Source organism: Balaenoptera ricei, chromosome 8, assembly GCF_028023285.1.
Source record: "Balaenoptera ricei isolate mBalRic1 chromosome 8, mBalRic1.hap2, whole genome shotgun sequence".
Lineage (NCBI taxonomy): Eukaryota > Metazoa > Chordata > Mammalia > Artiodactyla > Balaenopteridae > Balaenoptera > Balaenoptera ricei.
In genome coordinates, this window is record NC_082646.1 from 57,182,040 (window position 1) to 57,210,036 (window position 27,997).

A 27,997-nucleotide genomic window follows, 5' to 3' on the forward strand; every position below is an offset into this window, starting at 1 on the left:
AAGTTGATTGAAAGCGGGTGGCGCCGTAGCAATGGCGGCGCTCGGAGCTGCGACAGGTGGTGGCAGTTGGTTTTCGGCTTTGGCGCTCGGGGTGACTCTTCTCAAATGCCTTCTCATCCCCACCTAGTAAGGGACCCGCACGGCCCGGGGCTGGGTGGGGAGGCCTCGCGGTCGGTCAGGGCGGGAGAGAGAAGCGTGGATGCCCCTGGGTGAGAGGAGGAAAGGGAACTTGAAGTCATGTGGTCGCTGCTACCCCTTTGCTATGCTTCCCACTCCGCCCTTTGAGTGTTATTTCACCTGTGCACTAGATCATAGCCCTGATGGCTGGGGTCAGGGCTGGCACTGTCTGACTTGAATGTTTCTGACCTCAAGGTCCTCTTCCTTAACATGCAGATAAACAACACCCACCTCCAACATTCATTCAGCCAGTACAGTATTTATCAGCTGCCTCCTGTGCTAGGCACTGTTCTAAGTCCTGGAGAGGCATTTGAGAAAGACATTTCTGGGGAAGTTGGTGAGGCCAGATAGACAAACAGGAAAGTTTCAGATTGCGATGAGGTCTGTAAAAGAGGTAGAGAGTGGCTACCGGGCAAGGCTTTACTCTCTTTTAAGAGGTGATGTTTGAGTTAAAAGCTGAAGGATGAAAAAGAATAAGCAATGTCAAAAGTAGTTCGGGCATAGGAAAGAGTAAGTGTAAAGGCCCTGTGGTAGGAAAGAACTCAGAGCATTCCAGGAACAGAAAGTGAGCATTGTGGCTGAAGAGCAGTAAAGGAGGAGGAGAGTGACACAGGATGAGGTAGGCAGTAGTCAGGTCACACAGGCTTAGACTGCTGTGCGACAAATGGATGCAGACCCAAGACTGAAAGCATGGGATCCCATTAGGAAAATACCACGCAGTGGTAATGTGTATACAATGGGTACTCAGTATTTATTAATATTATTAATATTGGCTTCCACATCGGTTCATCCTTCCTATTTCTTCTCCCTTGACTTTTCCCCTCATTCCTTTGCTCCCTTCCCAGTTTAGTGTTTGGTTTATTGGTATCCTTTGGTTCAAGTTCTTGGTGACCTCTCATTGGGTATGGAAGAGCTGTATGTATAGAATGTAAATCCATACTGATGTGTGTATAAGCAATGAAGTGTATATGTAGGTTCAGCAAAATGACTTACAGGGACTTGGGAAAAGAAGACGTTGGTCAATTGAACTTTCTGCAGAACTGAAAACAAATAAGAAACATCTTTCTCTTGTAAAAGCAAATTGGAAAAATCCTTCTAAAATGTAGGAAATTCCTTTCAAATCAGAATGAAAGGGAATTTTTTTTTTAAACCGTGGATATAAGGTGATGTTCCTTGCTTTAGTTACTTCAGCCTAGAAATGTGTCTTCAGGGTTGTTATTTTGAATACTGCTGTTGCTTCAGGATTAAGACTGTATGTAGTTGTAGTTAATGCTCTGCTTCTCAAACAGGAAACCCCTGGGATGTGAGAGGAAAGCTACAGGATAAATGCAAAAGTATTCACCAAAATGTTTACTAACTGCTTTATTATGAACCAGGTACTGTGGCAAGGTACTAGAGGGGAAGACAAAATGGATATGATCCCTAGCCCTATAAAGGGTGTAGTTTAGTGAAGATAACAGTCCCAGAAATAAATCAACACAAATATGTAATTACCTAACAATGCTGTCTTAAGTGTTATGAAAGGAAAGAATGGGATCCTATAAGGCAACTAACAAGGGGGACTTACTTTAGATTGGGTGTCTGGAAAGGTCTCTGACATATAATTGTAGGCCTGAAGATAGACCCAGTACATGTCTTTTCTTGAACATATGTATGTGTTTCTATTGAGTATGTTGGGGAGGAAGAAATTTTTCTCTACCTTTCTAGTCAGGTTCTGGCTGGTCTAAGAATTCAGTTGACATGAGACAGATTCACAGGAGAAAATCATCAAACAAAAGTTTAATAACATGTACATGGGAGAGACTCGGGAAAATGGAGTAACTCACCAAAATGGCTGAAGCCCCTCACCTTAAATACCATCTTCAGCTAAAGGCAAAAGAGGATGTTGGGGGTAGTAGTTTGGGACTTCAAAGGGGAGAAAGGCACTTCACATATAAATGTTTGCTGGGCCATGAAGAGACAAGAGTGGACTCTGATCTCTAGGTTCTGGTGAGTTTCCCTCACCACATGTAGCCCATATTCTTTGCAGATATCAGGGGTGATAGCTCTCTTCCGGGAACAACTCTTTATATAAATTCTTTAGGCAGCTAAGAGGGAGGTAAAAAGAAGGACTTCCTGAGTCTTCTGTTTCTTAAAAATATTCAGCTTAAATCAATCCTCATGCCAAAAAGACACATTTTGAGTTGCCAAATTTTGCTCCCCTACAAGTGTATACCTAGAAATGTAATTGCTAGGTCATAAGATCAGTTGTGAATTGTGATTTTGAGAAATCTGTAGGAAATTCAGGTGACGTTGTCAGCAGGAAGTTGGAGATGTCTCTCTTCTAGAACTCAGGAAAGAGACCAAGGTTGTATATTGTGATTCGGGAGTCATCATTACACAGTTCTTAGTGGAAGCAATAAATGTGAATAAGATTGTGCAGAGCAGAGTAAGCTGCATAAGAAGAAGACCAAGAACTGAACCTGAAAGAACATCAACATTTGCTTGTTGAGTATTGTAATGGGAAGCCATGAAAGAGACATGGAAGGGGTTGGCTAAGAAACTCACGAGAGAGTTGTCACAGTGGAAATGTTGTATAAAACATTAGAAAAGGTAAATCAGGTTTTGCTGTGGAACTCATTGTTGACTTTGGTGAGTGGTTAATTCAACAAGAATGTATTGAGCCCATCCACGTATCAGGTGCTGTGTAAGATGTGGAAGGGAAGTAAAGCAGAGTAATAAACAGAAAAATAAACTCCTGCTAAAGAGGAGTGAAGGGCACCAGAATATGCCACCCCAAAATATGCCTCTTTGGTGTAAGGATTTTTATATTGGTATCCTTTGGTTCAAGTTCTTGGTGACCTCTCGATGGGTATGGAAGAGCTGTATGTATAGAATGTAAATCCATACTGATGTGTTGGGGACCACTGCTTTAGATGACTCAGAGACTCTTTTCACTTAGTATTGGGTTGGCCAAAAAGTTCGGGGACTTATTATCTTGGGGAACTGCAGACATAGGAGAAGCTCTGAAAACAGTAAAAGTTACTTTCAAGGAAAATTTACATTAGAAAGGAGGCCTGTACCTGGAAAGTAACCATTACCAGAGATCACTTTTTCATCTGAGAGACTTAGCTGCAAGGCAGAGCAACGTTTGTTTGCCAAACATTCTCTTCTCACCTTCCCAAGAGTTGCCTTCCCCCCTCTTTGAAGCCCCAGCCCCCTACCCCTCTCCTTAGCTCTCATGATGGTAGATAAGCCTCAATCACCTGGCCACCTTTTGAGTCTCATCTTGTATCTTTTGGGGCTCCTGTACATATGTATGTAATTTAAATTGTCTTTTTTTTCCTCCTGTTATTCTGTCTTAGGTCAATTTAATTCTTAGACCAGCCGCAGAACCTGGAAGGGTTGAAGGGAAAACAATTTTCCTCCCCTATATATAGGGGACATACTTGGATATATTTATATATAGTGAGGGGGGACCAGTAAACAGAATTTGGAGACATGAGAAAGGCAGGGCAGGGGTCTTTTCCCACCTTTTCTGTCTGATGAACTCCTGCTCATCCTTGAAGATCCAGCTTCTGTGTGAGGCCTTTGCCAGATAATGAATCTTACTAGAATTGTTTGTGAACAAGAATAAGTCACCTCTGAGCAATAGCCTGAGGGCCTCCCTTAAGGAAAAGTATGGGCTTTTGGTCAGCCCTTTAGATCAAGGGTCCCCAACCTCCAGGCCACGGACCATTACCGGACGCTCCCCATTGCTCGCATTACTGCCTGAGCTCCGCCTCCTGTCAGATCAGCGGCAGCACTATATTCTCATAGGAGCACCCTACTGTGAGCTGCACATGCGAGGGATCCAAGTTGTGTTCTCCTTATGAGAATCTAATGCCTGATGATGTGACGTGGAGCTGAGGCGGTGATGCTAGCACTGGGGAGTGTCTGCAAATACAGATTATCATTAGCAGAGAGGTTTGACTGCACAGAGACCATAATAAATCAATTGCTTGCAGACTCATATCAAAACCCTATCAGTGAGTGGCAAGTGACAATTAAGCTGCATCTTACGGAGTAGACCAGACATAAGCAACACACTTTGGGTGTCACTGTCTCCCATCACCCCCAGATGGGACCATCTAGTTGCAGGAAAACAAGCTCAGGACTCCCACTGATTCTGCATTATGGTGATTTGAATAATTATTTCATTATATATTACAATGTAATAATAATAGAAGGAAAGTGCACAATAAATGTAATGTGCTTGAGTCATCCCAAAACCATCCCCCCACCCTGCCTGCTCTGTAGAAAAATTGTTTTCCACAAAACCAGTCCCTAGGGCCAAAAAGGTTGGGGACCACTGCTTTAGATGACTCAGAGACTCTTTTCACTTAGTATTGGGTTAGCCAAAAAGTTCATTTGGGTTTTTCCATAACATCTTACTGAATAGGTTCCCCACCTTTTCCAGAAGGAGGTCTGGTCTCCAGGTAAGTGAGGTGTTTCAGGATTATGTAAAATACCTATTTGTGTCTTTATAGGATAGTGAGCTGTGACTATGTAGGGGGTGTTGGTCCATTTAAAAGCATAATTTTAGAAATGTGAGATTGATAAATATTATGAAATCTCATTTTATTCATCTGATTGTTTTGAGTAGCCATTCCACAGATTTTGAAGTGCACCGAAACTGGCTTGCTATCACCCACAGTTTGCCAATATCACAGTGGTATTATGAGGTAAGTTTTAATTTTCACCTTTTTGGGTTTTTTTTTAAGATGATGTGTGAAATCGTGTAAGTATTATTGATATTAAAACAGTTTTCCCTGTGATCATAGGTTGAATAAATCTTTATAAAAATTGTAGTCTTTCCTCATGTTACCGAACCGAACTTGGGTCCCCTTGCCTGGCACGCACAAAGCAGATCTACTGATCCTGGGTTATTGTGAAGGAAAATACAGTGTTTATTGCAGGGCGCCAGGCAAAGAGAACAGGCAGCTAGTGCTCAAAAGACCTTGTTGGCTTAAAAAAATGCACAACGTCAGAGTTGTGAGTTAAGTTTTATTTGGGGCAAAATGAGGACTGCAGCCTGGGAGACAGCATTTCAGATAGCTCTGAGAAACTGCTCTGAGGAGGCAAGGGGGGAGCTAGGACATATAGTTTTGCAACAAAGGGCAGGCAGTCAGGAACATCAAAAGATTACTGCTAATTAAAGAAACCAGATATGTCAAGTTAAGGAGTTAAGCGCTTTTCTATATATGGGAAGATGCAAGAGTCTGGGCTCACAGAAATCATTCCTTTGATATGCACCTCAGCTATCTGGGGCCGTATCCTGTATTTTCACATCCTGAGTTTCCTCAGGGCTCACAGCAGGGAGTGGCTGCAGTCTGACAACTGCTAGGTGGCAGGTATTCTTTCCTTTCTGAGTTCCCTCAGGGCTCACCAGCTCACCATCAGGTGGTAGCTGCCATCGCTGATGACTGTGAACTTGCCAATGGCTTTCAGGCAAGGGTTTTTAAAGGCCACAGTAGGGGTGAGGGTCACAGGGTGCATGATCAGCTCACGGACATTTTTCTAATTCGTTGGTGGTATGGTCATAGGGTGATGTTTTGAGAATCTTTTTTTTTTTTTTTTTTTGGCTGCTTTGGGTCTTCGTTGCTGTGCGCGGGCTTTCTCGTTGCGGTGGTTTCTCTTGTCACGGAGCACGCGCTGTAGGCGTGTGGGCTTCAGTAGTTGTGGCATGCTGGCTCAGTAGTTGTGGCTCACGGGCTCTAGAGCACAGGCTCAGTAGTTGCGGTGCACAGGCGCACAGAGATGTTCCCGGACCAGGGATCAAACCTGTGTCCCCTGCATTGGCAGGCAGATTCTTAACGACTGCACCACCAGGGAAGTCCTTGTTTTGGGAATCTTAATCATCAACCTTCTGGTTCCAGTCTGGGGTCTATGTGCTTGTGGTCAGCATATAGTCACCATCCTCCACTGAGTGCGGGGGTCTTAGTTTCTGCAGAACAACTCAAAGATATGAGTCCAATTGTTGTCTATATTCATTCAGGAGGAACTAGGAGTCCTGTGACTCTATTGTTCTAATCATTAACTACTTGAGTTTGCTCTTTGGAAGGCCAAACAAGAAGTGGGCGACAGGGAGGGTCTTATACCTGGGTAGTCCCCGCAGGGTCTTACTCGGTTTCAGTCCCCCCTTTTCTTTGATACTCCTCAATTCCTGAGGAGAACATGGTGGGACAAGAAAGGGAATAAAGTTTTGGATAGAGAGGTTAATCATAAACTCTGCAAGGGAACTTGGTTTTAGGAGGAGTCAGTTTCATTCAGTTCTGCCCTCTGGAACTATTAGGGAACCCCTTTACTTCAAAATGAGTTTCCCAAATTATACATGGGGAATTATAATATTTGCCACATGCTTTTTGAAAGAACATTGGATTGGGAAAGAGGGAAAATTGGATTCAAGACCTGGCTCTGCATCAGCATAGAAAATACATTTCATCTCTCTGAGCCTTGGTTTCTCATCTGGCATATGAGGATTTGGAATGAATTATTTCTAAGATCCTGTCTCTCCCTAACATTTTGTGATTTATGAGGACAGGAATAATCCAATGTGATGTGTAGGTGTCTGGTAATATACAAACCATTCTATTCTATTATTACAAAAACCATGTCTGTATTTTTATTTCTGGTATGAGTTACTAACTTGCATATGATACTTCATGGAAAACAGACATCAGCTCAAAAATGACTTGATCAAAAGCAGCACTCTGCTGTCAGGAAGATTTTTTTAAGACAAGCTGTAAAGTCTTCTGTGAGTTTGTTGTTGCTTTTTGGGTTTTTTGGTCAGGTCAGAATAGTCCTTTGCACTGAAAAAGCTTGAGAACAATTGACCTAATTGACCAAGTTCCTTCTCACATAATAACACTACAAGTATTTCATAAGAATGCTAAGGAACTTTAAGTAGTTTCTTTAGTGTGAAGTATTTCCATTTGCATGTATGCATACCAGTGAGGAAACTTTTTGTGTGGCCTAGTGGTCCAAAGGTTGGGCTGTGATTTCAGACTGCCTAGGTTTGACTTTCAGCTCTGCCACTTAGTACCTATGCTGGGCAACTGTGGGCAAACTACTTGACCTCTCAAAGCCTCTGTATCCCTAACTATTAAATGATAATAAATAATTATTAGGATGAAATGAATATAATGTATATGATGTGCTTAGCATAGTACTTAGAACAAATGTGCTCATTAAATATTAAAGTTTATTAATACTTAGCATTATTAATATAATGACCTTCAACCTGTAAATGAAAAGGCAGTCCCCTGTCTCACCATTTCCTCCCTGCTCTCTGACTATCCCTTCTTAGTCTCCTTTGCTCACTCTTCTTCATCTACACACTCTTTCAAAAACTGGTTCCCTCTGCCTCTCTTTGTGGTCCCTTTTTCTTTTTTCTTTCTTTTTTTTTTTAACATCTTTATTGGAGTATAATTGCTTTACATTGTTGTGTTAGTTGCTGCCCTTTTTCTTTTAATTCTATAATTCTTTCTGGCTGTTCTCTCATTTACTCCTATAACTTTCACTACTACCTGTTATCTTAGTACTCCTAAAACTGTATTTAGGCCAGAGCTGCCTCCTGTTATTGGCTTGTTTTAGATAGAAGAGGTTTATGTAAAAGAGATTCTAGTAATGGTATACTTCTTTGTTCTTCCTGCCCTCCTCAGCAATAACAACAAAAGAAATCAACAAGAAACAAAACTCAAGTGCGAGGTTCACAGTAGGATATAAGGCTGGAGAGGCACATGCCTCAGGTCTGGAAGGTCTTTCTGCCATACTAAGGAGAGTGGACATGTGAGCAGTGGATTGTTTTGTAGAGCCCTTCTTAGCTTTGACTTCTAGCCTACCGTTCTGTTCTGGACTCAAATTAAATTGATTGGTCGATTGGTTGGGAAAGACATTAAAAAGACCCATAATAAATATTCGTGGAATGGACATAATTGTTTTGAATCTTTGTTGACTTAAAACAAGTAGACTGCCAGTTACTTCTCCAGCAAAAATGGGTTTATTCAGGATCAGCAGAAAATAGCAATTCAGGGTCTGCAACCATAGCGAGTCATGTGCAAGTCCCCGCGTAGCAGTAGCAGCGCATAGCGAGGGAAGGAGAATTCTTTCAAAGAGGGAAAAAGGAAGTTGGGGGGGCTAGAGTAAACAGAGTCCATGGCTTTTCATTGGCTGAGTTGTGACAGTCTGAGCTCTTTGCAGGAAGGAAGAGACTTTCTTCTTGCTGTTGGGCTCTGCTGTCCTCCTAGGGCCTGAGACCTCCCCCTTCTGGCCTCCTGATTCTATCTTAATTGAGGTTTCTGTTTATTAATTTTTACATCTTCATATGTAAAAATGAGGTTGGATGTTTTTGTACTTGAGGAAGCAGCTCTGTTGTGGTAGCTTCCCGAGCTAATGGATTTGGAGTCGGAGACCCAGATTTGAGCCCCAGCTCTACCACATATAAGTGACAGAACTCTTCACTTGGGAGGAAATGTTAGCTAATCACTTTCCTGGCTTCCCAGAAGCTGTTTAGGTAAGATGATGGCCCCAGCTGGAAATCCCTGAGGTCAGGAGGGCCTCCTGGGCTAGGTTTGGGAAGTCTCTGTGGGGAGAAGGAGCAACATACAGAGGGTGCCTGAGGGGTGTGGGATTGGGGACGGCAAGGGAAGGACAGGGACGTTTTGTTTTGGATAAATGACCATCTCGGGCAGCACCTGTTCCTTCTCCCAACTCTTTTCATGCTTTCTGTTCCCCATTTTATTTAAAGTAATAAATATGTCGATAAAATAAAGTAGGAAAATCTTTTAGACTTCCAATAAAATAAATGGCTCTTTAAGGGTAGAGTGAGCTCTGACATAGAAACTGTGGCTGGAAACCACAGATGTTAATAAAGTCTAGATTCATGTTGAATTTCTTGAAATTGTATGGACCAGTAATTTCTAAACTTTTTAAAAAATATATACCCTAGCCAGAAATCATTTTTGAGCATTCACTACCCAAGAGGTCTTTATAAATTATAAAGGCAAAGCCCTATTAATATACTTTTAAAAACAGAAATTAAGAAGGATAAGAGTAAAAAATAGAATTTCTCATTTTTCTTTCCATAGTTCAGTGGGTCATCACCCCACATTGGAGATTTGGGATTAGAGAAGGAACTTTTCATAAAGGAAAATTTAATGGGTGGGTTCATAGCCTGAGTGCCCTAGACAGAGAGCCTCTGGGTTGGCCTTTGCATTTTATACCTGCAGGGGGAGTAAATAGGCTACTTCTTATTGAGACCTAAAGTTTTCATTCATCCTTATCATGAACAAAGAGCTAATAAGTAGTTTGAGTCTCTCTTGCCTCATTTTATACTATAGAGAGACCCTAAATAGTAGTCCCTGTGGGCACTCAGTTAGTACCCAGTGAACCCTTAGTGCACTTCCAGAAGGAGAGGAGTTTTCCATTGAAAAGAGCAACAAATGCAGAGTAGGGAGATTATTACTGTCTCAGCTCTTCTAGGTGCAAGATCAGGTTTAGTTTTAGGGACATGCTATGAGGATAGTAATGTTTTAAATGATAACAATTAATAATATTTACTGATACTTAGTTTATATCTGGTTCAATACTGTGTCTGTGTATATATATATATGTAAAATTTAATAACCCATGAAGTAGGTACTGTCATCCTTGTATGAATGCAGAAACTGAAACAAAACAACAAAATATAGTTATCATAAAGTTCATATATAGTTTATATTTTTATATAAAGTTTATATGTTTTTATAAGATCTATATTTTCATTTAATCATTAGTGACCATTCATTCATTTAACTAATGATTATATAATATATCAGGAACTTAATAAGTGCTCAGGATACAGAAATGACAGAGTGGTTTCTGCTCTCAAGGATCTCATGACCTAGTGGAACAAAAGATAAGTAGCATCAGTGTAGCATTTTGTCGTTTATAAACATATTTCATATGTATTAACTCATTTAGTCCTCACAATATCTCATTTTACAGATAGGGAAATTGAATCTCTGGGACAGAACTTGAACTCAAGCTAGTAAATCATTCATTATGCCTTAGCTCCCTTTTTATATTTAGATGAGTAGAACCATGTCATAACCAAGTTTATTATTAAAAGTTTTCAAATTAATTTCTTGTGAAGTATAGTTGACTCTAAGGAAATTGAAGACTGTATTAAATAACTTAGGAAACACGTTTTGGTGTTCTGCTCAGTCTTAACAGAAAATTTTCTATTTATGGCATATTTTAAGTATAATTTCATCATGTGTTTTTTTTAAAGATGAGAGAATGAAAATTTCCAACCTTTGCACCTTCTTTATTTATTCAGTTACTTAGGATATATTCTATCTTCAATTTTTACCACAGGCAACTTCAGAGTGGACCTTGGATTACCCCCCCTTTTTTGCATGGTTTGAGTATGCCCTGTCACATGTTGCCAAATATTTTGATCAAGAGATGCTGAATGTCCGTAATCTGAATTACTCCAGCTCAAGGACCTTACTCTTCCAGAGATTTTCCGTCATCTTTACAGATACACTCTTTGTGTATGCTGTCCATGAGTAAGTCTGAGAATGTCATTTCCTGTGGAGGGTGTTGAGGAAATATTATAGTATTAAATAGTATTAACTTGTTCCTCATTTGGGGCAAACAAAGTTCATATAATAGCAAATGCTAGAACAGTCCAAAATGGTTGTGTTTCAAACTTCACAATGAGTAATTACAGCAAGCAGTCTAGCTGAATCTTGTGGAAGAAAATGGGGGCTAAGGTGGGATTACAAGTTAGAGGTAGAACAAGAGATTGTGAATGTTGTGAAAAGAAGTCCCAAGTAGAGTTCCAGGACCGTTTCTCCTGCCCAAAGTGGCTCTACATGCTTCTCTTTCCTTCCTTGTAGCAGACTACCAGAGGCTGCCATGACCTACCCTGTTCTTTGGGATATGCATACCTATGTACAGCACAGCACTGTCATGTATACATATGCATAATGCTAACCACCAATGGAGTTTCCATTCTAGTAAACTCAAGAAATCTTACTGAGTGCTTTCAGTTGTAGTCTCTGGATTCTTTCCTTCACGAAGACTCTTCACTAATTTTAGGTTATGTTTATATTTTATATTTTTATGTTTCGCATATTTTACTTATAAGTTACTTTTAAGTAGGTGAATACACGTACGTAGAATATTGTGCACAGTGACTTCCAAGTAGTGATTTCCCACTTAATGTTGATTTCTATTCTGTCCTAATACTTAAGCCTGCTGGTATGATTGTGACAGAGCAGTAACTGGTGTCCATTCAATGACCTTTGTCATAAATAGATCATTTCTGTTTGTGAGGTCTTCTAGACTGAACTCTTGCCCCATTCAGTAAAGAGTCCCATGGGGATGTTTTAACCCCCTGCTCATTTTCATGGAATAACTGCTGTTTGGCACCCTGACCTTCATTCTCTTTAGGACCTAGCAAGAGTTGAAAGGGAAGGTGATATGTAAATGTACTCCTTTTAACTCAAAATGTTTAAATTCACACTCTCAGGGAAAGTGTATACAGGCAGAGAGAGGGAGTAGAATTCATTTCCATCTACAATGTAGAGGGAACAGTTAAGTAAGATAAAAATCTAGAACAAGGCACTTTGTATAGATTAGTAACTTACTTAATTTTCTCAATTACCCTGTAAGGTTACTATCTCTATTTATGAGGAAACTGAGGCTCCATGGAGGAAAAGCAGGACACCTTTTGCTAACCCCTATTTAATTGCATCTTTATTATGTCTTCTTTTGGTTTTAGATTTCTTTGTTTTTAGAATTTGCTGATATTCAAACGAAACACATTTTTTTAAAATCTTTTTATAGAATAATACATCCTTTTCATTGTCAAAATTTTGGAAAACAGAAAGCAATTATACATACACACAAAGTAAAAATGACCCATACTCCTGCACTTACAGCTGTCACTATCAACATTTTGGTGCATATTATTTCAGCCTCTTTTCTGTATCTGAATTTAATTTTTATAAAATAAAAATGGGATCATACTGTTTTGTCACCTGGTATTGTCACTTAATTACTATATCTCTACCTTTAAATAACATACATTTTTTCATAGGAGTTTTTTAAATTATTTGGGCAATCAAGAGCTGCAGGTTTGTGGCTCTATTCTTTTTTTTTTTTTTTTTTCAATTCCCTCCACCACCCTCTCCCAAACTATCACAGGTCTATTCTTTTTTTTTTTTTTAATATATTTTTTAAAAAAATTTATTTATTTTTGACTGTGTTGGGTCTTCGTTGCTGCACACAGGCTTTCTCTAGTTGCTGCGAGAGGGGGCTACTCTTCATTGCGGTGCGCGGGCTTCTCATTGCAGTGACTCCCCTTGTCGCGGTGCATGGGCTCTAGGCGCACAGGCTTCAGTAGTTGCAGCACGTGGGTTCTGTAGTTGTGGCACGTGGGCTTCAGTAGTTGCAGCGCTCGGGCTCTAGGGTGCACGGGCTTCAGTAGTTGTGGCACATGGGCTCAGTGGTTGTGGTGCACGGGCTTAGTTGCTCCGCAGCATGTGGGATCTTCCTGGACCAGGGATCAAACCTGTGTCCCCTGCATTGGCAGGCAGATTCTTAACCACTGCGCCACCAGGGAAGTCCTCACAGGTCTATTCTTAACTTGGCTGGTATCGTAATATATAATTTGGAGTGCTATATCATTCTGGTCTGCATTTTTTAGTTTTAAGGACTAAAATAGTGTATGCCCTCTCAATTTTCAAAATCCTTACATTTGGGTTTTTGGTGGATGGTTTTATTGTTTGTTTGCTTTATTAAATGAAGACTTTGTTTTCCAAAAAAAAAAAAAAATGAAGACTTTTGTTTCAAATCAGCATAGCTGAGAAAGAGACATGGAACTGGCCTTGAGGCCTTTCTTTCTGCTACCACCTTTTTAAACAGTCAAGAATGGCATGGACACCCCAATCCCTGTGTCTAATCTAATAAACTGACAGAGAAGCAACTAAAATTTTTCCAACCCATTGGAATTTCTTGGGAGAGGTGACACCTAAGGACACCTTAATTGGAAAATTGTCAACATCACCAGAACTGGACTCCATCACCTTTCTTTTTCCTCCCTATTAATAACTGGCAACATTAGAGCTGTGATTTGGGTGCAGTCATATTGAAGGACTACAAGAAATTCTCTTGGAGTCCCTTTCCTCCTTTTTAAAAAGAAAACCTCCCATGGTCCTTGAGAAGTAAATTTAATACTCTGAATGAAAGCATCTAGCATGCACTGAGTACTCCATAAATACTAGCTTCATTTCCTTCATCCTTTCTCTCCTTCATTCGTCCATCTCTTTCTTCCTTTTTTTTTTCTTCATATTTGGGTTGATATAAACCTGGGTTTTCTGACTGCTATTCAGCCTCAGTGTCACTTTTTAATCATCATTTTCAAAATAAAATAGTTCCACATTAAAAAAAAAAAAGAATGGCATGGACACTTTATCAGGAATGGCTAATCAAATGCATCAGAGTATATCAGAGTGTACTCTGTAGAAGTATTATGGTGTTCTAATGAAGATTAAATTTGTTTCTGATTCTTTCCTCATGTTCCAATATAGGTGCTGTAAATGCATTGATGGGAAAAAAGCAGGCAAAGAACTTACAGAGAAGCCAAAGTTTATTCTATCAGTATTACTGCTGTGGAACTTCGGGTTGTTAATTGTAGACCGTATCCTTGACGTTTTATGTACTGTTCCCTTACTTATTTGATATATACTAAGTATAAGATTAATTCTTTCTGTCATGGTGATTCTGAAATGTGAGCTGCTTTTGAAAGTGGATGTGGGGTGGGTTAGTCAGTTCCCCAAACTGTGGTCTCTGCCCAACTTTATCAGACTCTGGTTGTTAGAGCACTTTGTCCCTGAAAAGTTAGTGGTGACGTGCAAGAACCAGTTAAACTGCCAGTAAAGCAGTATACTGGGACTTGTTAACTGTCTTTAGATTAATCTAATACACATATCTTTAATAGTTTATAACACATTATTCTAAATACCTTTTATAGGAAACGGCGTATCACAGTGTCCATATAGAAACAGGCCTTCATGCTTTTCTGCCATCTTGGCTTATGACATATTAATAGGCAAAGTTCTTAAATGCAAAGGGTCTGAATGGGGGATTTCCCTGGCAGTCCAGTGGTTAAGACTTCGCCTTCCAATGCAGGGGGCACGGGTTTGATCTCTGATCGCGGAGCTAAGATCCCACATGCCTTGTGGCCATAAAACCAAAACATAAAACAGAAGCAATATTGTAACAAATTCAACAGAGACTTTAAAAATGGTCCACATCAAAAAAATCTTAAAAGAAAAAACGGGGGTGGGGGTGGTGGTTCCTGAATGTAACTAAAATCCGAATGATAGAAGCCGAATTTCTACAGTTTTCATACAGGTAGCCAGGTGTGGAAGAAAACACCTAGACTTTGGTTTAAGTCTGACCTGGTCTTGAATCTCAGTTATGAAATTCATGTAGTGTTAGGCCATGAGTGGATTAATGCTCTGAGCTCTAACTACCTCACGGGTTCACTGTATGTGTACTATAAACAATGGAATGCTACATGCAGTGGCCTTCAGTAGCTATTAGGTCCCTTTCTCATCCCTGATTCTAAAAAGCAAAACAAAACAAAAAACTCCTTTAGTTGCTGGCTCTTTAAGGTACAGAAAATATGGGAAAGTTTCCTGGTTTTCTTCTTAAACATAAATTTTAATTTAAAAGTTTGTCCAGGATTTGGCTGTTTATAGAAAACACTTTTATGAAAAGTCCAAACTGGTAGTAATATTTTTGTCTTTAATTTACCTATAAAGGAAGCATTTGCAATTTTTATACTTCGTCTGCTGGCACAGTTCATTGTGAAATTGGTATCCTCTGTTTTCTTTCCTTGACCTGAGTCCAGATATTCATTTCCAGTACAATGGTTTTTTATCTGGATTAATGCTACTCTCTATTGCACGATTATTTCAGGTAAACACAAAATAGGCTAATTGTATTAGTTTGGTTTTTAGCTTGTAAAGGTGATAGGTAAGTTTATTTGACCAACTGTTTTGAGTTGCCAAGTGCTATAGACACTTTTATTGAGTATTTCTCACAAATTCCATCTTCTCTTTTAATAATACTTTTCTCCATTTTACAGATGAGAAAATTATACTCTAAAAACTTGTTAGAGTATGGCAGGCCTAAAATAAACTTGAGTTTCTATATTTGGTTGGGATCATTTATCCAGGAATGAAATCTTCAACAGTTTATACTATATAGTAACTGTGATGGTGGGGCCTTAACCATCAGCAGCATGTAGCATAGTGTAATGGAAAGTATGGAATTTGGAACCAGAAGACCTGGGTTGAAATCCTGAATAACCCTAATAAGCTGTGTGACTCAGACAGGGGTTATTCAAAAGCATTCGCTGCTTCAGGTTGGATACGTTATATATAATATATTATTGAGTAAACCTTGTAACTATTCTGTGAAGTTGTTAAAAGTTTCCTCCTTTCATAGAGGAGGAAAGCGGATAATTCAGATTTCTGGGACACTCCTCTGTACACTGAATCAGAATCTCTGGGATTGGGTTTTAGGAATCTCCAGGGAATTTTGATACACCATCAGGTTTGGGAACCATTAACCCAAGGCAAGTCTTTCAACCCTCTCAGCCTCAGTTCTCTCATCCATAAAATAAAATTTACCCTTGATACATTCTGTTTATAAGACGGGGCCACCTACCTCACAGGGACTTTGGAAAGATCAAATTCAATAATCTATCTTAAAGTTATTTGTCAACTATAAATGTCTGGATAAGTTTTTTTCTTTTAACCATAAAAAGCCACATTATACATGGATCATAATTGGTGTTCAATGAATGAATGTGGATGGTTGTTGAACAAATGAACTAAAGTTTAGCTATAGAACCAGCTAGACTTTCTCTGAATCTTAAATAAATAATAAAACCGGTGGAGAGATTTGGAAGCATCCCATTGTTTTTGCCTTATCGTTCCTAACGCATCTATTCTAGACCACACCTGATGAGACAGTGAAAGGAGGAACTTGGCTTTTCATGTTCCCTTTGGCAGTTTCTCATTTGATCCTTCCACACCCCAGGACCCCAGGACCATTATCTCATTTTATCCTTCCAAAATTCCTGTGAGGTAGGTAGAATGCAGACTTCTTTAGTTATAGTCAACTCAGTTTGGAGGTTTTTTTTTTTCTTCCTAAATCAGAATGCCTTTAATTCTCCTAGGTAGTTTGTTAGATCTAGTACTATTGGCACAATACTTGGTGCCTTCAGCCTGATTGTAGTTTATGTTACCTAATATGTAATATAAGATTTAAGTGATTCTTTGTTAGCATAGCTTTATGTGTAATCATTGGTACTCTCATTCCCAGATCCTCTCTGGAAATCAGCTCCAGCTATTGTATAACTATAAGAGGGTGAAGGTAATTAACTTCCCTAGGTTCCTTAAGGAGAATTTGTAGTGTGTTGTTATGATGATGTATCTTGTACTTCAGCATCAAACTTAGTACTTAATAAATATTTGTTGAAATAATGAGTTTATGAACCGACTAGGCTCAGTATAAAAGCTGGCTGGAATCACTTGCCTCTGTTCTCCTTATATTACATTTAAACCTTTTTATTATAGAAAATTTAAATTATATACAAAAATGGAGAAGATAGTACAGTGATCTAAACACGCACACACAGAGGATTATTTTGAAACACATCCCGGACATCATATTTCATTTGTTAAGTATTTCCAAATACAGGCAGACCTCAGAAATATTGTGGGTTCAGTTCCAGACCACCACGATAAAGCAAATGTTGCAATAAAACTAGTCATGTGAATTTTTTGGTTTCCCAGTGTATATAAAAGTTATGTTTACACTATACTGTAGTCTGTTAAGTGTGCAATAGCATTGTCTAAAAAAATGTGCATACCTTAATTTAAAAATACTTTATTACTAAAAAATGCTAACCATCATCTGAGCCTTCAGTGAGTTGTAGTAGTAACCTCAAAGATCACTGATCACAGATGACCATAACAAGCATAGTGATAATGAAAAAGTTTGAAATATTGCAAGAATTACCAAAATGTAGCACGGAGACAGGAAGTGAGCAAATGCTGTTGGAAAAGTGGCGCCAATAGACTTGCTCAATGCAGGGCTGCCACAAACCTTCAATTTGTAAAAAACATAGTATCTGTGAAGCGCAATAAAGCAAATCACAATAAAACGACATATGCCTGTATGTCTTCAAAACCATGTTTTTTTTTCAATATGGTAAAATACATATAAGATAAAACTTACCATCTTAAACCATTTTTTTCTTCCAGTTTTATCAAGATATAATTGACATACAGCACTGACATACAGTTTAAGGTGTACAGCATAATGATTTACTTACATACATCATGAAATGATTATCACGATAAGTTTAGTGAACATCTATCATCTCATAAAGATACAAAATTAAAGAAATAGAAAAAAATTTTGATGAAAACTCTTAGGATTTGCTCTGTTAACAACTTTCAGATGTAACATACAGTAGTGTTATTTATATTTATCATGTTATATATTACATCCCTAGTACTTATTTATCTTATAGCTGGAAGTTTGTACCTTTTGACTGCCTTCATTCAGTTCTCCCTCCCCCATTCCCCACCTTTGGTAACTACAAATCTGATCTCTTTTTCTTAGAGTTTGTTTGTTTTTGCTAGTTGTTAGTTACACAACTTAGTGATTCAATATTTCTATCCATTTCAAAATGATCAGCACATAAGTCTAGTTACAATCTGTCACCATACTAAGATATGACAATATAGTTATTGAATTTCCCACACTGTACATTTCATACCCATGACTCATTTATTTTGCAACTGGAAGTTTGTACTTAATCTCTTAATCTCCCTCACCTATTTCTTTCCTCCCCTCTCCCATTTATCTTAAGCGTTTTAAAATGTACAGTTCAGTAATGGTAAGTATATTCACACTGTTGTGCAACCAACCTCCAGTGTTTTTATTTTTTAATAAACTTTATTTTTTAAAATAATTTTAGCTTTACAGGAAAGTTACAAAGATAATAGAGTTCCTGTACCCCCTCACTCATTTTCCCCTAATGTTACCATCTTATGGTACATTCATCAAGAGTAAGAAACCAATATTGGTACACTCAGATTTCACCAGTTTTTCCACTAACATCCTTTTTCTGTTCCAGAATCCAATCCAGGATACTACATTATTGTGTTTAGTCTACCCTGAATTTTGAATTATTTACCTTTTAAATCTCCTAGAAAAGGCATATGGAAGGAGCATTTCTCTTTGCTGTTCTCCTACATTTCAAGCACATCTACCTCTATGTAGCACCAGCTTACGGTGTATATTTACTACGATCTTACTGTTTCACTGCAAATAAACCAGGCAAGTTTTAGTGATCATTTTATTTTTTCTTTATTTTATTTTATCTTGACTTCGTGGCTTGCTTTGTGAGAGGGTTTTATGAGGCACAACAGGTATCTCTCAGCTATTGATCCTATAAACCCTTTACCCATTCTGATTTTTCTCTGCTCTTGCCACATCATAAAGATTGGTGTACTATCATGGGATACTTCTAGTTTTGGCATATTGTATAAGTTATGGCTTTCCATGCTACTGGTTAATGATAATGTTCCTTTTCTGTAGATGGGTCCATCCGATGGAACAGCTTCAGTTTTCTCCATCTTATTTCCCTGGGACTAATTGTTTTCCTAGTTTCTGCTCTTTCGTTGGGCCCTTTTCTAGCCTTGGTAAGTCTTCTATTTGTTATAAAGAGTACATGTTTGTTGTTATTTAGAAAAAAATAATAAAGCCAGGAATATATAAAATAAGGAAAACTACTCCTTTTTTACTCCTTCCCACTATGACTCCCCAAAGATAGGATGTTATTCTTTCAGACATTTTTGTGCTTATGCAAATATGTATGTGCATATATTTGTATGTTTAACTATATGTCTCACACAGACACATACACTCACACAGAGTTGCTAATAATTAGTCACAGATTTCCATATTTGCTAATTTGCTTGTTTGCTATACTTCAGTTGTAACCTCAAAATCAATACTCACAGTGCTTTCACAGTCATTCATTGACAGCAAACATTCTAAAGTGCCTAGAATGTTACAGATGTTCAACAGATGTTTTTCGTTTTTCACTTCTTCCCTCATGCTGAATTCAACTAATTAGTTTTAATTTCTGCTAAAACTGGGAAACATTACATCTCTCATCAAGCCTTCCCTGCCGTCCCCTTCTCTTCAGTAAACTTGGTAAAGCTGCAGTCTGTGTTCTCCTTTGCCCCTTATAAATTCTTCCATTATTATAATAGTATTGGACTGGTATTCAGAGTACTCTGATGTATCTTGTCCCACTTAACAGATGAGAAGGTTGGACAAAAAAGAGGTTCTGTGAACTGCTCAGGATCACACAACTACTTCCTTGAACAAAAACTGGAACTCAGACCTCATAACTTGCTACACACTATGCCATAGACAGTACCCTAGTTCTCTTTTTGAATTTAGAAAAGATTGATCACTGTTTAATCTCTTTTCAACAGAACCAACTGCCTCAAGTCTTTTCCCGACTCTTCCCTTTCAAGAGGGGCCTCTGCCATGCATATTGGGCCCCAAACTTCTGGGCTTTGTACAGCGCTTTGGACAAAGTGCTGTCCATCATCGGTATGGTAGCAAGCCTTCTTACTTTTTTTTTTCTTTGGCCGTGCTGCATGGCTTGTGGGATCTTAGTTCCCCGATCAGGGATCGAATCCGGCCCCGGCAGTGAAAGCACTGAGTCCTAACCACTGGACCGCCATGGAATTCCCTAAGCCTTCTTACTTAGACTATGAATATTGAAAGGACTAGTCACATTGACAAATGGAAAAACCTGCCTTGTGTTTTGAATGTGGCTGAGCTGGTTGTTCTCCAGCCCTGCGTTTCAGCTTTCAGAATGAGCAGGGGAGTGGTTCTAGGGACTGAGACTTCAGTGCAGGAAGCAGACTGCATTCCTTATAAAAGCTCTTTGTGACAGTGAGGTTGTTGCTCCTTTCCTTGGGAAAAAAATAAACTTTTTAGACATTTTTAGAACGTAATTTTACCTTAAGCAAAACGTTATTCAGTAGTTATAACCTTAGTTTTAAACTTAAAAAATGTGAAGAAGCAGGAAAGAAGAATGTGTAGGTTGTGACTCTGGGTATTGAACCAATAAGGGAATGATAGCCATGCAGTTTAACATGAGCTGAGAAGAAAGGGAAACCTTAGGCTATGCTTTTGAGTTTGAGGTGTGATGAAAAAGAATTTATAACCTTTAGGTGGTTCTGAAAATAACTCTGTGGAACAACTCACAGTCTCTCATTTGTGAATACAGCCCAGCTTGATGGAAAATGGCAGGATCAAGAGAAGGACAGGTAAACTTTTCTGTAGTGGGACAGACAGTAAACATTTTAGGCTTTGCAGGCCACATAAGGTTTTGCTTACAACCTTTAAAAACGTAAAAACCTGTTGTGAGAAACAAATGCAACAATAAAGAAGTGCTAGGCTGTCAGTAGCAGGAGCTTTGGAACCAGACAGAACTGGGTTCGATTCTTCCACCTATTAGTTGTATGACTTAGGCACATTACTCATCTCTCTGTGCCTCAGGGGGGCAAAAAGTAATGGCTACAAAGCCCTTGGCACATGGTAGGTGCTTAACGCGTGGTGGCGGCTATGACTGTTTTGGCTACGTACTTACAGGAAATCGTAATTTGTTATTATTGCTCACCCACTGAGTCCAGCCTTGATGTACATGGCATCTTATAAAGTAAGTTCGTAACATTTCTAAAAGCTTTAAACAACCAGCATGATATGAGGTACAAGGGTTGCTTGCCTTATCTGAGTCAGGAAACTGTTGTACCTCACCTTGTATATCTGTCTCCCCAAGGATGTGGTGAATGGAAAGTCAGTGGCAGGTTAGGCAACTCTGTTTCAGGCAGATAGTTATTAGCTTTAAGAGAGAATCAGCAGGCTGAAGGAAAAAGGGACAAGGTGAATGAATAGAAAATATTTTGGTAGTCTACACCTTTCCCACATTTCACTAATTTTCAGTGGCATTAGACAGGGCCATTCAGTTGCTCAGACTGTCCCTGACTGTTCTGTTAGCTTTTTTGGGGCTGGGACTTGCATCATTATCGTCAGACTTGGTTCATTTAGTAAGTATTTCTTGAACTCCTATGTGCTGGGGATAGAAATAAATTAATTGTCATTCCTGCCTTTAAGGAACCGAGTATAGTAGAGGAAATGAACATATATACAGATACAGTGCAGTGTGGTGCGCACAGAGACATGTATAACAGACCTTAGCCCACAAGAAAATCAGCTCTACTTCCTGAGTTAGGAGCTTTCTCAGATGAGTAAGTGAATTAGGAGTTAACTTTGCAAAGTGAGTAGGCCATTCTAAGCAAAGGGAGTAGTCTATGCAAAGGGACACAGGTGTCAGAGTGGTATGTCGGCTCACTGTGGCCAAGCTGTATTTAACAAGGTGGAGTAGATGAGGCTGGAGAGGTGGGAGGGGGCTAGATCATGGAAGACACTATGTGCTATGCTTAGGAATGTGGACTTTATCCCATAGGCAAGGAAGGATTCAAAGCTGGCCTGTGACATGGTAGACCTGTATTTTAGAAAGCTTGCTTCATTTTAGAGGTGAGAGCATATTGCTGTTCATGCTGCCTGCCAGCAAGGTTTCCTGTTCCAATACAGACAGCTGCAGTCTAAACTAGAGGCATTTTAGGTAGAATGGTTCAGGACTGAGTTAATGAAATCTTGACCTTGAAACAGTCTTAAGATTTAGTAGCTTATTCTTTTTCCTCGAGGAATTGATTGGTAAAATATGGTGTGCCATTAATCAAAACAGAACAAAATAAAATGTCTTTTTACTCTGTAGGTTTAGAACTGAAACTTCTTGACCCCAGCAAGATTCCCAGGGCCTCAATGACAAGTGGTTTAGTTCAGCAGTTCCAACACACAGTCCTTCCCTCAGTGACACCCTTGGCCACCCTTATCTGCACTCTGATTGCCATATTGGTAAGAATTCACACGTGGTCCTCATTTCTTGTGTTTTCTCTGCTTTTCTTTTGTGTGGCTGGTTGAATTTTAACTTTCAAGTTTTCCCAACTGTAGGATAAATTCCATGGCTGTAATCCTGCTGCAGATTGAGGCATTTCCTATTCTTAGGGTAACTTTGAACACTGTAAGGAAGGATTACTAGTAAAGCCTCTTTGAGAGAGGTTCTCACCAGAGGCTAATAGACCATCTGTTCACCGTCAGATGGGGAAGAAAGAAAAGCCCAGGGGAGGGAACTTGGACCACACCGTGGAGAAAGAGGACAATGTAGTAGGGACATCAGGTTTTTGTTTTCATCCATGGCTAACTGATAAAAACTCTAAATTTGTCTGTACTGCATGGATATTTTGTGATGATGATAATGAATTGAGAGAGTCAACAATGGCTGTCTGAGCATGAGATAAGAATCTTATATGAATCAGATGCTGTTATAGGCATCATTCATAGCTGTTTTTATTTGTTAGTGATCATGATGCCCTCAATTTCATGATACAATTTTAGTAAAATTCAACATAAATAACTTAATCATATCTAATTATACTCAGTTTTAATTTTGGTTTCTAAACAATCAGGTCTACTCACAAGACACCTGACCCCACTTAATTACATGGCAGTACTGGTAGGTAGTTAAGCTCTGTTGGCCTACTTATCCACGTGTTCTGAGTTTAAAACTTTTTTCCTAAAACTTCAGCCTTGTAAGCTGCATATGGAAGGCCATGGTTTTGTTGTAAATTACACTCCAGCCCACAAAGTTAGGTGTTTGTTTATTAATATGCTAAGATCTAATTTATTATTAGCTCCACAATATCAATGAACTTTTGTAGTTTGACCTAATAGGTTCAGTGACTATTAATTAACTAATTATGAAGGTGTAATATGAGTTATACTGGATATCCTAGAACTTAATTATCATTTCATATTAATTTTGATGAGTAGAATTAATTTTAATGTGTTAAATATATATTTCCAAATGCCTTTTTTTTTTCCTGAGTAGTTGTTTTTATGTTAACTTTTGGTGGACCGTTCACAAAGCGAATTATCCCAGTTTGATGGAGAATAGTCTTAAGAGCTACTGTTTTTCAGAGATGATGTAAATTATATTCACCTGAACAATGTTTCAGTAAAGCCTATTTTAAATGATACTGAAGTTTTATCTTTGCCTATTGTTTCTAGCCCTCTATTTTCTGTCTTTGGTTTAAACCTCAAGGGCCCAGAGGCTTTCTCCGATGTCTAATTCTTTGTGCCTTGAGCTCCTTCATGTTTGGGTGGCACGTCCATGAAAAAGCCATACTCCTTGCAGTTCTCCCAATGAGGTAAGCAGATAGCTCAGTCAGTCAACATTTCTGGCATATTTCACAGTGATCCTATTGTTTTCCATTTGATCTGTCGCTTCTTGACATGTTCAGTGGGATAAGCAAAGGCAAAGACATATGGGAACAGATTTATACCGGGACAGAATGGGGATGTTTAACTTGGGATCCTTGTACCTGTGTAGGTTCTAAGGTATGCAAAACTGCCTGTATTGTTCCTGCATTTTTTGGTAAAGGGTACTGTAGTGATTAAGCGCCATGATACCAGGCTGTTACTTCTGGATATTGAATGGCAGCATAGTATGGAAAAAGCATGGACTTTGGTGTCATCACACCTGTGAAAATAAGGTCCCACATTTCCTTGTTAAGTGTTGTTAGTCAAAGTAAGGATTGAGTCCATTATGGAATAATACCTAACACATACAGCACTTCAGATTTTTCAGAACTGTTTTTGTTGCTAGTTGGTTTTTTTGGGGCGGGGGTTGTTGTTTTGTTTTGTTTTGCATTCTTTCTTTTGAGCCTCACAACAACCTTTAAGATAATTAGGATAAATGGATATCATCCCCTGTCTTCACATCTGCAGAAACTGGGGCTCAGAGTTTAAGTGACTTATCCAAAGTCACACAGCTAGCAAATAGCAGGGTTAGGACGTAAACCTGAATCTTATCATGCTGAATCTTAAGATCTTTTCACTGTGCCATGCTAAAAAAAAAAAGAAAGCATTTTAACTGCAGTTGTGTCCATTTTATATACAACTGAAACCCAATTAGATAGATGGTAATAGAATTAGCCTTTTTCTTAAGATTTTTCTTAAATCCTGAGAGAAATCATTTAAGCTCTGAAAGAACATTAAGCAAATTTGTCAGATCAGTATATGGCTTGTCTGGGTTCATTTAGCAACTTGGAGTTTCCAAATTAAAAAATAGAGAAAAACTTTTAATGTCTTTAGTTAGAATTCTTATTAAACACCAGCAGGTGTGGGGCATTGTCCAAGAGAAGGGCTATAGGGTTGGAAATAAAACTCCAAGTCCTGTTTCTCTAGCTGCCACCACTAGGCAGCTCCCAATCCCACAATATTCCTTTCTTTGAGGAGGCAGTTACTCAGAGAGGCAAGATTCTTTTTTGAATGTTCCATGACTCAGGGTGGTGCATTCTTCTTTGTATTACTTAAAGTTTCCCACTAAAAAATTAATATTCTCAATTGAATTGGACTTGTAGCAAAGATCAGTATGTTATTTTATGCATAAGCCAGTTCTAGAAATAATATTCGATGCAGGTTATTCCAGCTATTTGCAAGTATAAGCTTCATATGATGTTTTAAGGAATTATTATAAGAACTTTTATTTTTAGCCTCTTATCTGTGGGAAAAGCAGGAGATGCTTCAATTTTTCTGATTCTGACCACGACAGGACATTATTCCCTCTTCCCTCTGCTCTTCACTGCACCAGGTAAGTAGCTTCTTTTAAGAGAGATCTATTTAATTGCCTTGCCTTTTCATCAGAGCCTACTGATCAATACTGTCTGATCAATACTATCTGATTTAAACAACCTTAAAATCTCTTAGAGAGAGCTCATCCATTCTTTTAAATAAAACCTCCAACACGTCCCTAATTCTCAGTATCTTTACATGTCACAAAAATGCACGGTTAAGCTCAGAAAGCATTCCCAGCATTATATAGCTGTGTCATTGTGATTATATTCCCTTAAGTACCATAAACCTTTCTCTTACCAACTTAATTATCATATGTACTTTTTTATTCTTTTAACAGAACTTCCCATTAAAATCTTACTCATGTTACTGTTTACCATCTATAGCATTTCCTCACTGAAGACTCTATTCAGGTAATCTAAAAAAAGTGCATTTAAAATTATATTTACTCTTGTGAAATGTTTACTCCTAAATGATTGATAAGCCTTTTAAATTTTATTTTTTAAGTTTTAATAGTAACATCACAACATTACAAAATATCAACAGATAGCAGGAGAAATTACCCCTATTCCATCACTCTCACATGGCAATACAGGTCATGGCTTTAGTTTGGGGGAATATTTGAGGAAGGACTACCCAGCTTAAACTAAAACTTTATATGAAAACTAAAAAATGGAATGTAAAATATGCATTATGAGTAAAACCACATAAATACAGATGCTTAAAACCAAAAGATATGTAAAAAATTCTTACATATCTTAGAATTATGGGTGGAATTTTTTTCTTTTCTAAACTTAATGTTACCTATATAATTTTTTGAAGCTTGCTTATGGATTATATCCGACTGTGTTCGTGAAACCTCAAATGTTTAATTATATGAAAACTCAATTATAACCATATGACTCAGCAATTCCACTCTTAGGTATATACCCAAAAGAACTGAAAATAGGGACTCAAACAGATACTTGTACATCAGTGTTCATTGCAGTTTTATTCACAGTAGCCAAAAGGTAGAAATAGCCCAAATGTCCATCAACAAATGAATGGATAAACAAAATAGTATATATACATATAATGGGATATTAGTCATCCAGAAAGAGGAAGCTCTGATATGTACTACAACATGGATGAACCTTGAAAACTTAGGCTAAGTGAAATAAGCCAGACACAAAAAGGACAAATACTGTATGATTTCATTTATATGAAATATCTAGACTAGGCAAATTCATAGAGACAGAAGGTAAATTAGTAGGTATGGGGACCGGTGAGAGCATTGGTGGTGCTGGCTAGGGAGTTATTATTGCTTAATGTTTCCAGAGATTCTTTTTGGGGTGTTGAAATGTTTTGAAAGTGGATACTGACACAACATTGTCTATATACTTAATACTACTTAATTATATACTTAAAAATGGTTAAAATACCAAGTTTTATATTATTTTACCAAAACAAAAAAATATGTATTGTTTACCATATTCTTATTCCAATATCACACTATCCAACCCCCTTTCCTCTTCCGAATGCATAGCTAATTCTCTCTCAGCAACTTCAGCTAAGTGACAACATAGATGATGGTTGGGTAAATTTGGATTGCTGAGTTAATGTAATGATACATCTTTATCATTTTTTTTTAATGTGAAATTCTATGCATTCTTTTGACTCTAGCTTTATCTGTACTTCACATCAAGACAGTGCAGGTGAGAAGCTTTAGCTGAGAAATGTTTGCAAAAGCAGAATGACTCATCTAAAATCAGACTCCTCTCGTTTTTTCTTCAGAAAAGAAAAACCTCTTTTTAATTGGATGGAAACTTTCTACCTCCTTGGCCTGGGGCCTCTGGAAGTCTTCTGTGAATTTGTATTCCCTTTCACCTCTTGGAAGCTGAAGTACCCCTTTATCCCTTTGTTACTGACCTCAGTGTATTGTGCAGTGGGCATCACACATGCTTGGTTCAAACTGTATGTTTCAGTATTGACTGACCCTCCTGTTGGCAAGACAAAGAAGCAATGAATAAAGGAACTGCTTGGATGTATTCCAAGCAATTATTTCATGGGAAATTAATCAGAACTTGAAGAAAGTTGCTGGTGGCATGAACCATTCATTTCAGTAAATCTGTTTGAGGACCTTTCTTCTAAACTTGGCCTTGCCCAGCTTAGCAACCTGATTGTCACCATGGTGAGAAGCCACTTGTCCTCCGTAAGCAGTGAAACACATCTGAAACAAATCTCGCCTTCCCCTATTAAAATTGTCTGCGATCATTGAGACTGCTGTGCTTGCTCTAGGCAAGGAGGGAGTCTGATCAACAGCATGATTGTCTGTAGCCTATGATAACCATTGTCAGGGTATAAAGCATAATTAGAATTATGTGCTAAGGGAAATATAAATAAAATACCGTTTTGTATTTCTGCATAAAAAATTTTTGGATCATTTCCAGCTCCTACATTTTCCTGTTGGCATGCACACAAGCAAGTGGTGTGCACTGTCCCTGTTCTGTACACCTTGTTCCAGGAGATTTTTTTTTTCATTGAAATTATACATTGACAATACTCACAAAGCCAGGGAGAATATTTAATGAACCGTTTGGCCTGTCAGCAGAGACTATAAACCACATCTACTCTTACATTAGTTAAGGACATCTTGTACAGTTCATTTATTCTAAAAGCAAGTACTGCAATTTTTTTTTTTTTTTTAAATTTTTGCTTGTGGCCTTTTTTCAACTTTATTTATTTATTTATTTATTTTTGGCTGTGTCGGGTCTTTGTTTCTGTGCGAGGGCTTTCTCTAGTCACGGCAAGCGGGGGCCACTCTTCATCGCGGTGCACGGGCCTCTCACTATCGTGGCCTCTCTTGATGCGGAGCACAGGCTCCAGACGCGCAGGCTCAGTAGTTGTGGCTCAGGGGCCTAGTTGCTCCACGGCATGTGGGATCCTCCCAGACCAGGGC

At 38.6% G+C, this 27,997-nt stretch overlaps 1 protein-coding gene across 2 annotated transcripts; it reads left to right on the forward strand.

Annotated features, from left to right (window-relative positions):
* Positions 1–10: 10 nt before the first annotated feature.
* ALG8 (ALG8 alpha-1,3-glucosyltransferase) lies at positions 11–27,470 on the forward strand. 2 transcript variants are annotated; one of them, XM_059929443.1, is made up of 13 exons: positions 11–126; positions 4,802–4,880; positions 10,555–10,748; positions 13,779–13,888; positions 15,107–15,174; positions 18,489–18,615; positions 18,877–18,980; positions 19,785–19,905; positions 22,142–22,281; positions 23,494–23,633; positions 24,981–25,078; positions 25,400–25,472; positions 26,833–27,470. In XM_059929443.1, exons 1-13 carry the CDS (start codon positions 32–34, stop codon positions 27,062–27,064), a joined length of 1,581 nt encoding a protein of 526 aa, XP_059785426.1. In that variant the 5' UTR covers positions 11–31; the 3' UTR covers positions 27,065–27,470. The 2 variants fall into 2 exon arrangements, with proteins under 2 accessions (XP_059785426.1, XP_059785427.1); XM_059929444.1 differs by lacking the exon at positions 26,833–27,470 and having other exon boundaries at positions 25,446–25,472.
* The last annotated feature ends 527 nt before the right edge of the window (positions 27,471–27,997 follow it).

What these genes read in the sequence shown, in the direction of transcription:
- ALG8 (XM_059929443.1), top strand. Translation starts at nt 32, where the DNA reads ATGGCGGCGCTCGGAGCTGCGACAGGTGGTGGCAGTTGGTTTTCGGCT. An exon ending in TTTCACTGCAAATAAACCAG is followed by an intron (nt 18,616 to 18,876) that starts GCAAGTTTTAGT and finishes CCTTTTCTGTAG; the next exon opens with ATGGGTCCATCCGATGGAAC. An exon ending in TCACTGAAGACTCTATTCAG is followed by an intron (nt 25,473 to 26,832) that starts GTAATCTAAAAA and finishes TTTTTTCTTCAG; the next exon opens with AAAAGAAAAACCTCTTTTTA.